General features: G+C 38.8%; 1 protein-coding gene across 3 annotated transcripts in view; it reads left to right on the plus strand.

Moving 5' to 3' along the window:
• The window catches only part of LOC149256416 (uncharacterized), a 160,492-nt gene that overhangs the window by 80,396 nt on the left and 61,405 nt on the right, over window positions 1-18,691 (plus strand). For 2 of the 3 annotated variants that reach the window (XM_089460742.1, XM_089460744.1), the window contains one exon: window positions 16,589-17,295. In XM_089460742.1, the coding sequence (XP_089316868.1) occupies window positions 16,589-17,295 (707 nt within the window). The remainder of the gene's footprint in view (window positions 1-16,588; window positions 17,296-18,691) is intronic. The other variant, XM_089460743.1, reaches the window with a different exon arrangement.

The raw sequence follows: 18,691 nt of genomic DNA on the forward strand, positions 1-18,691 counted from the left end.
AGCAGTGCGAAGGATGTTGGGCGGGGAGGCCTAGCATCAGTACAGGTACTGATGCCGTATAATCAATGTAATGCTTAGTGTGGAGTATTACTAGAGCACAATCCTCGCTAAGAGGGAGTGTTGATTTAGGGTACCATTGGATGTGCTCTAGCCATGAAATTTGGTGGAGAGCCTAAAGCACATGAGATCTCCAAGACCCAGAAATGGTTTGAGCAGATTCTATCTGGTTAAAGAGATATTAAAATAATTAATATTTTTAATGGAGTTCTTAAGTCTAAACTTAGGAAAAATAAAATATTAATGGGCATTAATATAAAACTGGGTTAGAAGGTTGTAAAGGGCATGGATCAAGCCAAATCTAATCTTAGCCGTTGATTAGAGATGTAATCTCGGCCGTTGAAGGACCAACAAGAAAAGTATAAGAAGAGGCTTGAGGGTTAGTTGGAAAACACACTAAAGTGATCAGTCATTCGATTTTTTAGAGCGGGGTTTGCTAAGAGAAATCGAATCAGTGATCAGTTTGCAGCGAAGGGCAGTGGGTACGAGACAGAAAGACAGAGATAGTGCCAGAAGACCAACGCAAAGGTAGAGAGGCAGACGCAGAAGCCAAAGGGAGACACGCAAAGGCTAGCAGAGACAATGCAGAGGCCAGGAGGGCCTGCACCATCCACGCAGAGGCTAGGAGGGCCTGTGTCATCCACGCAGAGGCTGCTGGAGTGACGCAGAGAGTTAGAGAGGCTGTGCAGAGCCTCAGAGAGCTGACACAGGGGGTTTTAAGGCTGACGCAGAGGCCAGGAGGGTTGACGCAATGCTTCAGTTGTGCTGGATAGGGTTTCGTGGGGCAAATTTTCTGAATATCTGCTTCCGAATAGAGGTACTACTGTCGAATTATTTTCTTTGTCGGGTGAGCTGGTTTGGCATCCAGTTGTACTCAGATAGACTGCATAATAAAATAACCTTCAGAATTGCTGCACCGATTTTCCCGCATTGGGTTTTTCCGGGGACAAGTTGTCCAAAAATAACGTTGTCACTTGTGTGTTTGCTATTTCTTTCAGTTGTTGATCTGTAGATGGTTGAGACTGTGTTGTGTTTAATTTGATATTTATACGTTTAAATAACTTTTTCGTAATTAACAAGTAGGAGAAATAATCCAGAGAATATAGATACAATTTCTAACGGGTAATACTTAGAAATTTCAACAGTTTGAGGGTCAGTTGGAGATACACTAAGTTGATTAGTCAGTTTGATTTTTTGGAGCAGGGTTTGTTGAGAGAAATCGAACTAGTGATCAGAGTTTCAGCGAGGGGTAGTGAGTGCATAACAGAGAGGCAGAGATAGTGCCAGAAGACCAGCGTAGAGGCAGAGAAGGCTACGCAGAGCTAGCAGGAGCCACGCAAAGGGCCAGAGGGATTGCGTAGAGGCTACCAAGGTCTGCGTGAGTGATGCAGAGGGCCAAAGAGCCAGCACAGAGTATCAGGAGGCTGACGCAGAGGGTTCTAGGCTGACGCAGAGGCCAGGAGGGCTGATGTAGAGCCTTAGAGAGGCGTTGGAGAGATTTTCGTGGAGCAGACTTGTCGAATATATGCTTTTGAAGAGAGGTATCACTGCAAGATTGATTTCTCTGTAGGGTGAGCTAGTTTTGCACCTAGTTGTATTCAAGAAAAGTTGCTTAATAATAAAACCCTCAGAATTGCTGCACCAGTTTTCCCAAGATTGGGTTTTTCCGGGGACGATTATCCAAAAATAATGGTGTCCCTTGTGTGTTTGTCTATTTCTTTCAGTTGATGATTTGTAGATGGTTGAGACTACATTTGTGTTTATTTTGAGTATTTATATGGTTAAATAACTTGTTAAGAAATTAAACAAGTAGGTGAAATAAACCAGATAGTGTAGGAAGAATTTCTAACGGGTTAGACTTATAAATTTCAACATGGTATCAGAGCGTTGCAGATCACAGGAGCGCTGAAGGCACCAGCTGAATCAGAGAATTTGTAGCAGAAACAACTGTCCCGAGAGACAGAAGCTGTTGCTAAGCAGAAAGCAACAAAGGAGTGATGCAGAGGGCCTGCGTCATCATTTCGAGCTAGAGAAAGGGTCAACGCAGAAGTAGTGAGACGCAAAAGAGGCTCAGGAAGAGCCACTTCATTCTGCTCAGCCAAGCAGGAGTGATGCAGCTGGCTAGAGGAGCGATTCAGCCACTTTCGGGATTGCACAGAGCCAAGAGGCTCAATTTCTTCAAGTGTTGGGGCCTAGGCAGCTATGGGTAGATTGTGGAGTGTGAAGCTGGTGGGGTGCTGTCGCTGTTGAAGCAGAACAGTACCTAACAGGACAGGACCAAGGTATAGAGGGAATCACTACCTAAGTAGTTTTCTAGCCAAGAAATCTAGATCAATATTACAGGAGCAAAGGGATCAGAGAGGAGCGGTTCGATAGTTGGCAGGAGGATTTCCAGAGGGAAATCGAGACTCAGAGGGAGTCGAGGAGAGGATTTCCAGGAGGGAAATCGAGACTCAGAGGGATTCTGATAGAGAACTTCCAGAAGGGAAGTAGAGATTCAGAGGGAGTCGAAGAGAAGTGCGGAGATGGCAATGAACGGACTGAGGGATCAGGATAGGTTGGATGGGGCGTCCAACTTTGTCATCTGGAAGGCCAAGATCCTGTCTGTTCTGGATAGACATCGCATCAAGGCCTTCGCCTTGAGAACCGTGGCTATCCCAGTCGACCCAATTGATAACGAAAGGTATGAGGATGCAATGGCCAAGACAAAGTGCATAATCCTTGATGGGGTCAAGGATCATGTAGTTCAGCATATTGCTGAGAAGAATATGGCAAAGGAGATGTGGGATACCTTGACGACATTGTATCAAGGCCATTCCGGGCAGAGGAAGATGCTATTGAAGAATCAGTTGCGGTCGTATCAGATGTAGAAGGGGGAGCATATAGATCTATTCCTCAGCAGGGTGCAGGAGATTCGGGACCAACTTACTTCCATAGGGGCCATGCCAGATCAGGAGTTAATGGTGAGGACTGCCTTGAATGCAGTCTCCGAGGAGTGGGACATTCGTCCAAAGCATTTTGGGTAGAGCGACTCTTCCAGGATAGGAAGAATTGTGGGCAACTCTTTGCCAAGAAGAGATCAGACAACTGACCAAGGCGAGAAGTAGCAGCAAAGGAGGTCGAATCAAGAAAGAGGAGGAAGAGGATGCGGCTTTGGCATTTGCGGGACAATAAGGGAAGAGGAAGAAGAAGGACATCTCCAAGATAAAGTGCTTCCACTGTGGGGAGTTGGGCCATTATGTAACCAGTGTCCCAAGAAGAAGAATAAGGGAGAAGCTTTTGACTCCAAGGCAGCGTCGACTAAGGCGGAGAAGGAAGTGGAGATTGATGACGACTGTGCCATGAGTGCTCATGCACCTCTAGAGAGGAGGTGGGGTGACATTGAGCTGTAGTCAGGACGATTACAGGAGGTGAGGGGCAGGATCCTTGAGGTACCCAAACTCTTGGATCATATCCGGCTACGGGAGCCCCGAGTGACAATAGCAGGATGACAAATGTCGGTAGAAGCAAGATGTAGATGAAGCGACATAACAGTGCTAGAGTGCAGGGATCTGTGGTAGCGCAGAGAGGGTTGCAGTAGTGCGAGAGGCACAAAGGAGGTTGTAGCAGTGCAAGAAGACATAGAGGTGTTTACAGCAGTGCGAGAGGCACATAGTTGTTGCAACAACGGAGAGGCAACAGAGGGAGCACAGGATAGCAGGGGAGAGAGCTTCAACATCAAGAGGGTTTCTAGCCTGACAAGGAGGTCAGTAGTTGGGTAGATCAATTACCAACGTCTCAGTAACAGAGTTGCAGTGCAACAGTAGCAGTGGTAGTGCTATAGGTAGCACAATGCAGCATGATGAGAGAGGGCTGCACTGTTGGGAGAAAGGACCAACAACAACACGGATGCAGAAGGAGATGCCGTACAGATGTAGCAGTGGCAGAGCTATGGGCAATAGTACAGGATGCAACAGTGCAGAGGATGTTGGGCAACAGGCCAATCATCAACACAGGTTTCGGTGCCGGATGATCAGGGTGATGTTCAGTTGTGGAGCATTACTAAAACACATTCCTCGCTAAGAGGGAGTGTTGATTTGGGGTAGCATCGGATGTGCTCTAGCTATGAAAATTGGTGGAGAGGCTAAAGCACATGAGATCTCCAAGACACAGAAATGGTTTGGGGAAATTCCACCCAGTTAGAGAGATATTAAAATAATTAATACTTTTAATGGAGTTCCTAAGTCTAAACTTAGGAAAATTAAAATATTAATGGGTATTAATATAAAACTGGGTGAGAAGGGTCTAAATGACATGGATCAAGCCAAATTTAATCTTAGCCGTTGATTAGAGATTTAATGCCGGCCGTTGAAGACTCAACAGAAAATGTATAAGAGGCTTGAGGGTCAGTTGGAGATACACCAAGTTGATTAGTCAGTTCGATTTTCTGGAGCGGGGTTTGCTGAGAGAAATTGAACCAGTGATCAGAGTTGTAGCGAGGGGCAGTGAGTGCATAGTAGAGAGGTAGAGATAGTGCCGGAAGACCAGCGTAGAGGCAGAGAAGGCTATGCAGAGCCAACAGGAGCCATGCAGAGGGCCAGAGGGATTGCGTAGAGGCTACCAGGGCTTGCATGAGTGACGCAGAGGGCCAGAGAGCCAACACAGAGCATCAGAAGGCTGACGCAGAGGCCAGGAGGGCTGACGCAGAGCCTCAGAGAGGCGTTGGAGAGATTTTCGTGGAGCAGACTTGCCGAATATCTACTTCCGAAGAGAGGTATTATTGCCAGATTGATTTCTCTGTAGGGTGAGCTAGTTTGGCACCCAGTTGTACTCAAGAAAAGCTGCTTAATAATAAAACCCTCAGAACTGCTGCACCGGTTTTCCCAAGATTGGGTTTTTTCAGGGATGATCGTTCAAAAATAACAGTGTCCCTTGTGTGTTTGTCTACTTCTTTCAGTTGATGATCTGTAGATGGTTGAGACTGCATTTGTGTTTATTTTCAGTATTTATATGGTTAAATAACTTGTTAAGAAATTAAACAAGTAGGTGAAATAAACTAGATAGTGCAGAAGAATTTCTAATGGGTTAGACTCAAAAATTTCAACATCGCCTACATTGGAATTTGAAATTAATAGTCGATTCGCCAGATTAATATTTATGTAATCTTTGTCATTGCTTGTAGTAATAGCGATATTAACTTTTTTCCCTTGGATGTTCCCTTTTAATGTAATTAACTCGTGATGTGTGATTAAAATAACCTTATAGGAAAATTGTTCGTCCTTCATTTCCAAATTAAACTCTATTTTGTGTTGAACGAAATGAGATTAGGGTTTTAAAGGTAACCCTTTTAAATTTATTAATCCTTCAAACACCTTTTTCTTTTAATATTAAAAAACTTCCTTCTATCTTAATTATTCTTAATATAGAAAGTTTTATACTTAATATAAAAAGTTTCATATTACCATCCACTTTGTAAAGCTTCTTCCAACTTAAAGAACTTTGAAGTGCAAGTATCAAATCAATTGGTTTGAATGTTGGTAGCGTATCCAACCTTTTAGGATATATTTATTTTTTAATAATTAAATATTCACTTTACAACCTTAATATATGTCTAATTATTTTTTAAACTTTATTTATTTTTAATTGTAATAATTTGACTTAATGCACCTTACGCGAAACGACACGACCGTACAACGCAAATTTGGTGCAACCTTTCCACTAACTCAAATTTTGATAATTTTTGTTCGCAGTGATTAGTCGATTGCAAGATGCGGTAATGACGACAAGGTGGATTGGCGGTAGCGGTGAGAACATGAATGGGATAAGCGTACTGTGGTATCAAATGCATGGACAAACGATAGCAGGGCACGATGGCGTCGGTAAGGGGGAACTAGTAGTAAGGTCAGCTGTGGGGAGTGACGGTCTAATAGTGGTAGTGGCTTTGTATGAATTCACGGCTACAGAAGATTGATAGCTATGGGCCTCGTCGAAACGGCAGTGTCCATTGTGATGGCCTGTCGACGGTGGTTGATGGCCGCAAGCAATTTTTGTTTTTATTTTTATATTCTATGGCAGATGTTTGTAGCAAGCTGTGTTGTTATAGCATTGATAGAATAAGGGAATTGCAACGTCAGTATGGAGAGAATTCGGGGTAACAAGGTTTCCGTTCGACGGTGATCATTGCCCTCCCTTGTATAGTTTTTTATGAATTTCTTTTAATAATACATTTTTTCTTATTATTATCATTGTTTTTTTTTAACCTTTAATTTTTATTTTCTAATATATATATATATATATATATTTTTTTTAATTAATTAATTAATTTATTTTTGTATGTTTTATATATATATATATATTTTTTTAACCTTTCCTCTTTTACTTATTTTTAATTTTGTTTGTTTGTTTGTTTGTATTTTTTACCCTTTTGTTATTTTGACTTATTGTTTACAATTTTTTTAATTATATATATATATATATATTGGCCAAAGTTTGTTTTGTTTTGTTTTTTTGTTTAAATGGCCAAGGGCCTCTGACGAAATAACAAATGAAGAAACTCCAAAAACTTTTATAGCGAAACGCTTTCAATTGCACGACAATAAAGTTGACGAAGAGTTGATGGCCAAAGGTTAGGATTAGGCTGACTCTGTGCAGTGATGGAGCATCTAGAGGATTGAACAACTCTGGTACCAATGTAACGAACAAAGTTCGTATACTCAGAGGAATGCTCTGATACCAATGTAACAAACAAAGTTCGTATATGAAGCGAAATACTCAGAAGTTTTGGTATATAAGAATGTCCATCATGAGATAGATAATATATTATATAAAAATATTTGAATACAAGCGAGATGATTACAATTGAGGGTGAGGGCCTGCTTATATACCTAGGCAGATACCTCATCACCAACGGTCATGTCATTTGGGACATACCTCTTCATTAATTAATTACTAGTTAATTAATCATTATTTATTATTATTATTGTTTACATCATTTGAATTATTTTATGCATATTTTATTCATAATAGGGGAAGTGTGAGATAATCAGTCTGGTCATTTCCCAAGGCAAGGCATGGAATGTAGGAGTTGAGATCTGTGGCTAAACATTTCACTAATGAAGACAGTGAAGCATCTTTGATCCTTGTACAAAAATAAAGTAGAGAGGGAGCCTCCCGAGTCCTTATAGAGGCAGTGATAGTGTCCTTTGATCTCATAGTATAGGGGAGACTGAAGAATGTGGTGCATCTCTGTCTGTGGCTTTGAAGGTGGCACACTTGATAGATCCTATCAGATTGTGGTATATGGTGATTTGTTTCTATCTGGAGTTGATGGGAGCCAACATGGAAGTATCCCAAAGGGATCTTGAGCGAGTGCATCCAATGTTTGTGTGTATATAGGGGTTGGACAATCATGCCATCATGCAACTCCACAAGGTGTTATAGGTAGAAAGACATCTTCAAGCCTAGGCTTACTATATCCTCTCTGATAGTTTGGTTCAATACTTGTTTAGTTGGTAAGAGATGATGTGGCGCATCAAGGGAGAATCCAAATGAGGAAGGTTCTTTGAGGAAATAGTAATCATTTGAAGAAGTCGAGATACATCTGAGCACCAACTTTGCGCTTGGCTAGGGGAAGGATTTGAAGCGAGAGTCACCGAGTAAAGTGCAAGGTAGGGATACCTCTCTCGCCTAGTGGTAGTCTCCAAGCGATTGGAGTCTGTGAGGGAAAGAAACCAAGTAAAAAATGGCCTGAAGGTGGAAAGGGTGTATGCCACACTCTTTCTGAATGGTGGGCTGTGGAACCATCCGCTTGCATATGACAATGGTAGATGCGCTTGAGAGGAAAGGTTTATACTCTCTTTAATCTAGTCTAGTATGTTTGTAACAAGCTCCGTCCCTAGATCTTAGAGCGATGGAGAATTGTGGGTCTAATAATTGCCTCCATGAGAGTTTGGTTGAGATGTCTTGAAACTTCTTGTGGAAACATTGTCTCTCGATGAGGGTTGGGGAACCACACCCTTTACTGAGTCGAGGTTGGAGGGCCTACCACAAACCAAAATGAGGTCCTGTGAACTGTACTCCCAAATAAGTGTAAAATGTGGTGATCTCAATCTCTTTCCCTCGATAATAGAAATGTAAATCAGTAAGAGAGTGCTTAGATGCATTGAAGATCAAAGCCTTAATTTTACCTAGGTTGATCGACAAGTGTTAGAGGTCACAAAAACTGGCTAGTGCGTCGATCTATCTTTGTAAGCCCTCAGGAGTAGAGGCCAATAGGACGAAGTCATTAGCGAATAGGATAAGGGAGATCAAGACCAAATGTAGAGGACAACTATCGCCTTCCTAAATCGCTCATGAAGGGTGTCTAGCTCATCAGTACTGATCCCAAAAAGGGTCGATCAGAGGGAGCACCCTTGTTTTACCCGAATGGTACTCTAGATGAAGTTAGAAAGGCTATGTGCCATCTTGAGGCATCCCAAGATTGACTCATCTAGTCACATGATATAGATATGCCAATGTTGCAAAGTATCTGGAATAATGCCTCCCTCGAGACTATGTCAAATGCTTTTTTGAAGTTTATAAAAATTGTAAACCTTTAAAGAGCGATAGCGATGCTCCTCAATAATGACTCAAAGTGTGAATATGTGATCAATCGTTTGGTAGTGTTGTCGCTCAAATTGTACAGGACGGTGCGACAACGACTCAGGTCGAGGGTTGTCACTCTGATCCCTGACCTCTTTGTTCTAGCTGTCTCCCAACAACAGGGTATGGGGGGTAGTCCCTATGAAATGAGAGAAAGAAAAACCTGTTGGCAACCAACAAGTCTGAGAGACACAATTGAATGGCCTAGCCTCTTAGTTGATTTTAGCGAGTTTCTAGAGAATAGATTAAATTACCTTGTGAGATCAGTGCCTTGTGGAGTCAACCACTTGCTTTATGTCAATTGAAGACCGAATGATCGGATGAACAACCGCTACTTAAATGCTTAACTATCCTATATGCTATGCAAATCCTATGACTTAGGTGAGATGCAAGATATTGGTTTATTTTAATTAAATGCCTAGTTAAGTGTATCCCTTGATCTTTATCTATATTGAGCCTAGTCTCTAAAGTAAGTGGCAGAGAGAAGTCAAGGTGAAACAAGCAATGGCTTGGTTAACGATCCCTCTCCTTGAAATCTAACGTACTCGATGCCTCTGGCGCTATAGAGACTCTGGCTCTGATGACTGTAAGGTCATCGTTTTAAATGTAGAGAGTCTAGACTTTTCAAGCAAAGATGAAAGGGTGTTCCTATCTCTCTATCAAGAAAGCTTATTTGTGGAGGTAAATTATTAATGCAAGACTAGTTCTAGGATGCCAATGCAAGATGAGTTGAGTGCTTCTTAAGGCGAGATTGTTTAATGATCCTTTAAGTACTTAATTACGATTGATCTTTAGTTATGACAATAAGTATTGAACAATGTTAAATAATGAACAATCTCAACCACAAGAGTTATGTGCCCAATTTACAAGTGCCAACAAGATACAAGAGACAACCAAGAAGTAATTTCCCAAGTGTTAAACAAAAAGATAAATGCTCTTTACAATGATTTACCAATAAAGAATTATCATTCACAATAGATATCCACTTTAAACATGAACCATAGATCTAATGACAATTAGAGCACTTAGAATAATTTAGCCAATGAGACAATACAAGATGCCAATGATATTCAATGCCGTTATACAATTAGAAGCCCTCCAAGATATTATAATTAAATTCCTCAATGCCAATTGTTAAGAGAGATTCAATTAGAATAATTTAGCCAATGAGACAATACAAGATGCCAATGATATTCAATGCCGTTATACAATTAGAAGCCCTCCAAGATATTATAATTAAATTCCTCAATGCCAATTGTTAAGAGAGACTCAATTAAATTTGCAAGTCCTCAAGTTAAGGACACTTAGATACTTAGATGACTTAATAAGATATTCTTGAGAGTAATGTCAACTGCTTTAGAGAGTGAGCTTATGTGCACAATTAGGATTATGGAACTTTACAAGACAACAAACGTTAGTGCTATTATCCAATATTACCAATGCTAACAATCTTCTTTACAATAGCACATTAAGCAAAGAGACAAATCTTTTCCAAAATGAGCCACTAGAGCATGAAACAATAGAATCCTTATGTAACTTGTGATCCAATGAGCAACAAAGAAACTTTATGACAGCAGGATGTAATCTTGTGTAAAATGTGCCAAAAGAGTCCCAAACTATCTCTTCCTTTAGATCAAATTATAGCACTTTATATGAGAAATGCAAACAGTGAGAGAAATTCGATGAATGCAAGTATGCAAGAGATGAAGGAGGCAGCCAAGGGAAGCCTAGAAGGCAGCCTTCTTGGATCCCTTTATCAACATAAGATTTACCATTGATGTTAAGTTACCATTATTATATTTTGGACTTTAAGATGCTTATGACAGTCATCCAGTTTTCATGAAACAAGCCCAAAAGTTACTAGCCAATTGATTGCAATGAATTGTTAGTTTACGTAGATGACTTGTTAGGTGATTTCAGGATACTTTTCATGAATTGATTACCACTGCTAGGAAAAAATCAGAGTGCTGTAGCAAAACAGTGAGGGGATAAAGAGTTTAGGAGGCAAATCAATTGCCCCTATGCCTTGAAGAAAGCCCACTTGCTTGCCCAAAATTTCTTTAATGATGAGACCACCTGCAACCACAAGAAATATGGCCAATATCTCTGCAAAGCGCCAAATGTTAGCTCAGAATCTAAATGATACCCAAACAGAGATGGAAGAGGCAAAGGAGGGTGAAAGGGGCCCAACGCTAGGCCTAGAAGGCTAGCGTTGGGGCAAAGAAGGGCAAGGTAAGGCAACATTTGGCCTTGGAAGGCTAGCGTTGAGGTAGAGAGGCCTTGTAGGCCTGCCGTCCAAGGCAAGGAGGGCCTGCAAAAAAGGAAGGAAGGCTGCCAAGAGGCATCGAAGAAAGGAGAAGGGAGAAAAGCTGGTCGAGGGGGATAGTGGGCAGGCAGAGGGCAACAGAGGAGGAATAAAGGACAACGAAGGGGATAGGAGGCCGTGAAAGGGAGGAGGAGGCCACGAGGGAGGGCTTAGAGCCCTGCGACCTAGGGAATAAGGCCATTAAGGCTCGCAGCAGAAGGTTAAAAGGCAGGCCAAGGTCCTTAGAGGCCCGCGGCTAGGCCTAGAAGGCCTGAAAAGGTTGACGGCTACGCTGCTGGGGCCTGTTACCGCTCAAACTAGCAGGGGACCTAAGGAGGATCCCTAAAGAGCAAATGCTAGGCCAAGGGAAACAAATGGAGATTTAGCCCACTGTCACCTCAATTAAGGCTCCCTTCTATTTACGGACTTTCACCGATGGGAGGAGACCCGGTATGGAGTCACCAATGAAGCATAAGTCAATGGATATGAGTGACCCAAATGAACCCTTTCCCAGAAGAGTTTTGAAGGATGGAACTTGCTTGCTTTTTAAGCAAGGTACTATGTATTCTAGGGGAAGAAAGAGAGGATTTGAGGATTAGGTTTATGGAATAAGATGTTACTTTCGAACCAAATTCAGTGACGCCAGAAGACATACAAGAAATATCAAAAGTAATTCTTCAAGAAAGTAAAAAAGCGATACAAAATATGCAAAGGGAAGTTGACAAAATCACCGCTGACAAAAACGAAGAAATTACTCGTCTTAAGGACCATAGTGAGAAATTACTCACTCAAATTAAGAAACTTAAAAATGATAAGCAATCATTGAAAAATAAATCAGAAGAACTCATCATGAAGGATGTATCAAAGTCGTCATACGTAGTCGCCCAAATTGAAGATAAGGGAACAAATACTGATCCAGTCAATATCACAACCCAAAAAGAGGACAAACGAATTGAAGGAAAAACGTATTTAGATGTTGCAGTTCAAATGATGAAAAATCCAAATGAAGATTCGGTAACCAAATCAACAACACCAGTATTTGAAGTAAATTAGGAAGTTGTCACACACAAGATAAATGACAATCAAACCACAAGAACTCCCTATCGACATCCGAATCATAAGAGCAGGCAACTCAATCAATCTGCATATCTATATCACTCAGATCAAAAACAACAAACTTTTGTTCTAAACACTACTAATCTGAGTGCAATTCAATCTTGTGATAAAAGTTCACACGGAGCATCCTGTAATCGCAAGATTCTGCAGAAGATTGATTTAGGGTGGTCAAATCTTTTCTTAGTTTGGTAGTTCTGTTTATCACTCAGAGGATAATATCAACTTGTATCAACGAAGATGATAGTTTCGAGACAAGAAGACATTCGAAAGAGGGAAAGGAATCAAGCCTTTTCATCAGCAAGCTTTGAGGACAAAGCTTTTTGAAGAGAAAGGCAATGTTATGAATAAAATATAGATATAAATAATGTAAATATAAATAATAATAACACATCATAAATAATTATTAATCAGTAATTAGTTAATAAAGAGGTATGTCCCTAAGGACATGACCATTCATAAAGGAACACTTGCTTAGGGTATATAAGGAGACCCTCACTCACATTTGTATCATATTCTCATTCTGAAACGAACAAAGTTCCTTCTACAAATTAATTACTCTAAAAGACTTGGAATATGAAATTATCCTTTGAGGATATAAATATCATATTAAATAAATGAATAAGAATGAGAATGAATATGATGATTTACAAATGAGAACGAGAGGCTTGCTTATATATCAAGTGTCTCTTCATGAAGAGTCATGTCTCATTTAGACATGCCTCTTCAACCTAATTACTAATTACTAGTTAACTAATCGTTATTTACGATTATTATTGTTTACATTATTTTACATTATTTATATATATTTTATTCGTTACATTGCCTCCTTCCTCAAAAAGCTTTGTCCTCAAAGCTTGTCGATGAAAAAGGCTTGATCTCTTTTTCGGCTTCGAAAGTCTTTCTGTCTCGGAATAGTCATCCTCATTGATACAAGTTGATATGATCTTCTTAGTGACAAACAAAATTGTCGCACTGAGAAGGGATTAGACCATCCCAGATTAATCTTCTGTATAGTATTTTGATCATTGGAATTTTGTAACGACTTGTTAGCATAAGACTGGATTGAGGTTACATCACTATTATTTGGAACATCAGTTTGTTGTTTCGGTTCTGAATGGTTCAAATATGTAGCATGGTTGATTCGTCTATTCTCATGATTCAGATGCTGATATAAAGTTTTTAGATTTTCTTCTGGCGAAGATGTTGTTGAATTGGTTATGGAACATTCACTTGGGATGTCTATTATTTGAATTGCAACATCTACGTGTGTCGTTTCTTCAACTGACTTGTCTTCTTGAGTTGTCATATTCACTGGATCAGTATTCGTTCCCTTATTTTCAACTTGAACTGTTGTGACTGGAGATTTCGATACTTCTTCTTGAGTGACTTGTTCCAACTTATCTTTTAATGCTTTCTTATCCTCCTGAAGTTTCTCAGTTTGATTGAGCAGACTTTGATTATGGTTTCTCAGACGTAAAAGTTCTTTGGTTTTTGATTCATTAACCTTATTTTCAGTGTTTTGAATTTTAAGTTTTTCATCTTTTAGGTCTCTGATCTAATAAATTTTTATTAAGGTTCTTTAAACGCAAAGTTTCCTCTTCTTGTTCTGATAAGTGCTTCTTGAGTTCTTTTTTTGTGACTTTAGTCTTCTTCACTTGTGCCAGTAATTTTTCGACGTGGTCCCTGACACGAGAAATTTCTTCGTCCTTTTCCATTATTTCTTTGTAATGTATATCCACAAGATTTTTATGTTCGTGTTCTAACACTTCCTTGCTTTGTTGAATTTTGGCTATTTTGTCATTATCTTGATCTTTTAGCTGCACTTTCTCGGTACACTGGATAACATCATTCTGTGGAAGTGATGATGGATGTAGAGAATGGAAGAAGGAATCCATTCTCTTTCTCTTCTCAGCCTGTCGCTCCATTATTGTAATTAATTGTTCTATATCTCTTGCGATTGATTGTTTTTGTTCCCTACTCATGGATTCCATATTCTTTCTTTTTCTTCACTTCTTTTAACTTTGTATGGATTTTTTTTTTTTGTTATTTGTTTTTTTTTTTAAATATACATATATATATATATTTATAATATTCTCCCTTAATGTGGATTGTTAAAAACTTGAATACCCTTTTATTAAAAAAATTACTCCTTTATATTGTTGCCCTCTATATATGTATGTATTTCTTTATATTAAGACTCATTTTCAAAATAACTTTATTATCTTAAACTAATAATAGTTTCACTTCTTTTTTTTTTAATAATAAATTGGTCCCTTTTTTTATATACTTAATTACTTGATAAATTTTTAATGTCACCCCCACTTAATAAATATAAAGGTCACGTCTTTTCATATGACACGGTCACGATGTTAAATTGCCATGGGCTATTACCATGGGTTGTTTTTAAAACCTAAAATGTTCTCCACGTAAAAAGTAAAACGTATTCCTTTTGTTTTGCTTTTTATTTTTATTTTTATTTTTTTACTTTTTAAAATACCATGGGCAATTATCATGGGTTGTTTTTAAAACCTCCGTTAAAATGTTCTCCACGTGCAAAGTAAAACGTATTCCTCTTGTTTGTTTTTTTTTTGTTTTTAACTTTTTAAAATACCATGGGCAATTACCATGGGTTGTTTTTAAAACCACAGGCTTCTCCACGTAAAAAGTTTTAAATATACTTGGTATGAGATTTTGTATCCGTTTTGTTTTTTCTTTTACTTTTTTTTTTCTTCTTCTTTTATTTATTTTATTTACTAATATATTTTTTTTTGGTTGAACTTTTTTTTTTTTTAGTGGCCAAAGGCCTAGAAAAACGGAGAAAAGGAGAAACTCCTAAATTCTGAGCAAAATGCTTCAATTGTACAGCAACAAGGTTGACGAATTTCGATAGCCAAGGACCTGGATTAGAGAACGAGCTCTGTGCACCAGTTAAGCAACCTAGAGGACCGAACTGCTCTGATACCAAATGAAACGAACAAAGTTCCTTTTACAAATTAATTACTCCAAAAGACTTGGAATATGAAATTATCCATTGAGGATATAAATATTATATTAAATAGATGAATAAGAATGAGAATGAATATGATGATTTACAAATGAGAACGAGAGGCTTGCTTATATATCAAGCGTCTTTTTATGAAGAGTCAGGTCTCATTTAGACATGCCTCTTCAACCTAATTACTAATTACTAGTTAACTAATCATTATTTACGATTATTATTGTTTACATTATTTATATATATTTTATTCGTTACACATTCACACATGTTAATATATATTCTTGTATTTTCAATGGAGATCTACATAATCCAAGTCTTCTGGAATGTCTAACCTGCTATAACGAGCCTTGTTTGTTACACTATTCTCACCATTCGCCATTCTCACGTTCTAGCATCACTGGAGTTCTGAATTCTGAGTTCTGTGCCAATACAAAATGTGAAAATGACCAAATGAGCTAGGGGAGAGTAATTGGTGGACCTGGAAGGAAGATAGATGCTGTAGAGGAGCAGAGAGCCTGGAATGTCTAGGATACCTACCTTTCCCCTGTTAATAGCTGCTGCTTGGTTGACTTAGAGCCAAGGTATTGTTCTACTAACGTATTCCCAGAAGTCAGACAACTGGATGGGTTCTTCTTGAATCTTGCCTAACTGAAGAGCACTGGAAGGGACGAATGCTTTGAGGGACTGCTCAGCAGAGAAGGGAAATATCTTCCTTGTGCTCACTACTATGTATGGTAGTAGATGAGAATTCCATGACTGTATGATGGTTGGATGGTTACCTAGGGTGCTCAGTTGTGAGTAGATTGGCTAAACCTGAGAGCAATTGGGTTGGCTTGAGTGAGATGTGATTTTGTAGCTAGTTTCCTTCACCTTGGTGGCCTCATAGCCTGGTATGGGGTGGAATCTGCATTGGATACATATGGTTGGGTGGAAGATTGCTAGTATGTAGCCAGTTTCTTTGTCCATCTTGGTTAAAAGCCAAGCACTCCGTCTATGCTATTCATTCTCTTTTTATAGTTCTGCAATTTAAGTTGATTCTCTTTTTATGAATGAAATGGATACAGAATCCATGGTTTCTATGAGTTTATGCGTGGCTATTGCATACACATATGAATTTGAATGCTGGTGGGCCTCTATTGGCTTCAAATTTATTTTGAGATTTTTTCAAAAACGGGTTGTGTCCCAGTTCTGTGGGGTGGCCAATCCATGGAAGGGGACGTTACATGGTTTGAAGTTTGAAATTTTTGTAAGTGAAAAACTTCTTAGCATGAATATTTATACTCTGCTTTTCCTTAAGAGTGGACACAATATATGCAGATATGCAAATTATTTTTGTAATGAAACTGAGCCTCATCATAATCAGCTGAATTATAGAATATAATGTCATATTTGCAGTTATTGTCAAACATACATGGCTTTGCTACTTTTGCACTTGCTCTTATTTCTGTGTATTGTATATATGCTTGCAGTCTTATTGTTTTAACTTATTGCAGCTCTCTGCCAGCATCTGCTAACATAAATCGTATTGTACCAAATGGAAGTGTGGCATATGTGCACCCATCCCAATTGTCAAGAGGAAGCTGGAGTTATATTATTCAGCACAACAGGTCGGCTGATGTAAAACCAACTAGTGCATCATTGATTCCAACTGAAATCACACATTCAACACTTACTTCTAAATCACTGCAAGAACAGGCAGTACACATTGTTGAGCAGCATTCCACTTCTTCAAATTGGGCCAATTCCGTTTCACGAGTCTCTTCGTGCACTACAGATCCTGTATTTGTGCCATCGCATGATCATTGTACTCCAGGTTTACAGAGAATGATTAAAAATGATGTTGGAACAGTTGGAGTGTGGCAGTCGTCATCCAAATTGTCAACTGTGGCTGTTTCTGCTGAGAGTAGTTCATTTTCGTCTAATTTAATGCAGTTATCACAGTTGACTAACTGTATATCACATGAGTCTGCTGAATCTATGGTGAAGACATCTGTGAGTGATAAGCCTGCAGCAGTAACACATTCTATTTTGCATGATTTTGATGTGAACCATCCTCTAGAGTTAGATGGGGATCACTTGTCTGAAACACAGGCGTTTTCATCCTCTTTTGACATGCTTGGAGCTTCTCCAACCAGATGTTCTTTTTTAGGAGGTCACTTCAATAGCAGGTTTCAGCAACAGTCTGTTGGTCATCAAAAAGGTTGGTTGGATATGTTCTGTGAAAGAAAATGTGTTAATGACCTGCTTTTCCCATGAACTGATATAGCTTTTATAATATTTGGCAGATATGCTTCTTCCCTCTCTTGTTTTTTGTATCATAATATCAACAGAGAAAATGTTCTTCTTGTGATTCTTTTGATTTGGTTGCCTGTTTAGATTTAGATTAACTACTTTAATTGGAAGCGTACTAAATTCTTATTGAAATTTTTTATTCAAGAATCAAGGCTCAAATTTTGTGTTTAAATAAGCTATTTGTTTTTGAGATTTTAATCAAGAAAACTGCTGTAATGAAAAGCCTGTTACAATTCTATTTAGTTTTTATTGACAAATCAATACCCATCGTTTTCCTTTGTTAAAGTAGATGAGATGGAGTCATCATGAGTAGTCTATCTTTTATAGGAGGTGTTGACCACTCAAATTGCATTTGAAGACTTGTCAGAGGTTCCTTGGTCAAAGTACACATCAGAAGCATTCTTGCACAATCAGATTAGACAGATGTCCAGACTTCCTCAGATTTTCTTTCTTCTTCTTAGCAATCTGTATTCCAAATTCTGCAACCCTATGGGTATGATGTAAAAATAATTTTAGTATGATGAAAATGAGTCATGTGAAAGACCTAGGTAGCCTAGGACTATGACTCTAGAGGGTTTTAAACATACATATATTTCCACCCTCAAAGTGTGTCTAGAATCTAGAAAGAAAGTTGAGGTGTTGAAGTGTAAACTTAAGTACTCACACCTCCTACAACTTCTATAGACAACACTTTATTACATATTTACATCAAATATTATATAAAAATCCCATTGAAAAGGGGAATTTTGACAATTAAAAAATGGCCTCTAGACACAACCAAATTCTGCTAAACATTAGACATGATCTAGCATGGCAATTTACATCGACTCTGTACACTAGGACTCACTTAAGACTTACCATGAAGCCCCACTCTAGCTTTGGGGTATATTTGGGAGAAAAATTTAACCAATTATTTGATGTTTGAGAAACACAAATAATTAGCCAAGGAAAAAACTCCATAGAGTGAAACTCTCTAGCAAAAATCATAAGCTTACCTAGGTGTGTTACACGACTTTATTTCATCATACTAGAATATTCTTACAGTGACCCCGAAGGGTGCATAATTTGGATTACACAACTTTGACAATCTACTGAAAGATGATGATGGCCTTTTGGATTTCTGACTGCTCTGACCATCAAAAAATGTACTCTGGATATATGGTCTTTGACAATCCTCTGGTAGACACTTCAGTGGTCAACAAGAGCCAAGTCCCAAAGTTGGTGGTCAACTTGAAAACACCATTTAGTCGAAGACATTGGCTTTTGCTATAGCCATTTTGTTTGTAGTCATTTGAAAACCACCA

Source organism: Pinus tabuliformis, chromosome 7, assembly GCF_031772625.1.
Source record: "Pinus tabuliformis cultivar Carrire ecotype Pingquan chromosome 7, CPIR1, whole genome shotgun sequence".
Taxonomy (NCBI): domain Eukaryota; kingdom Viridiplantae; phylum Streptophyta; class Pinopsida; order Pinales; family Pinaceae; genus Pinus; species Pinus tabuliformis.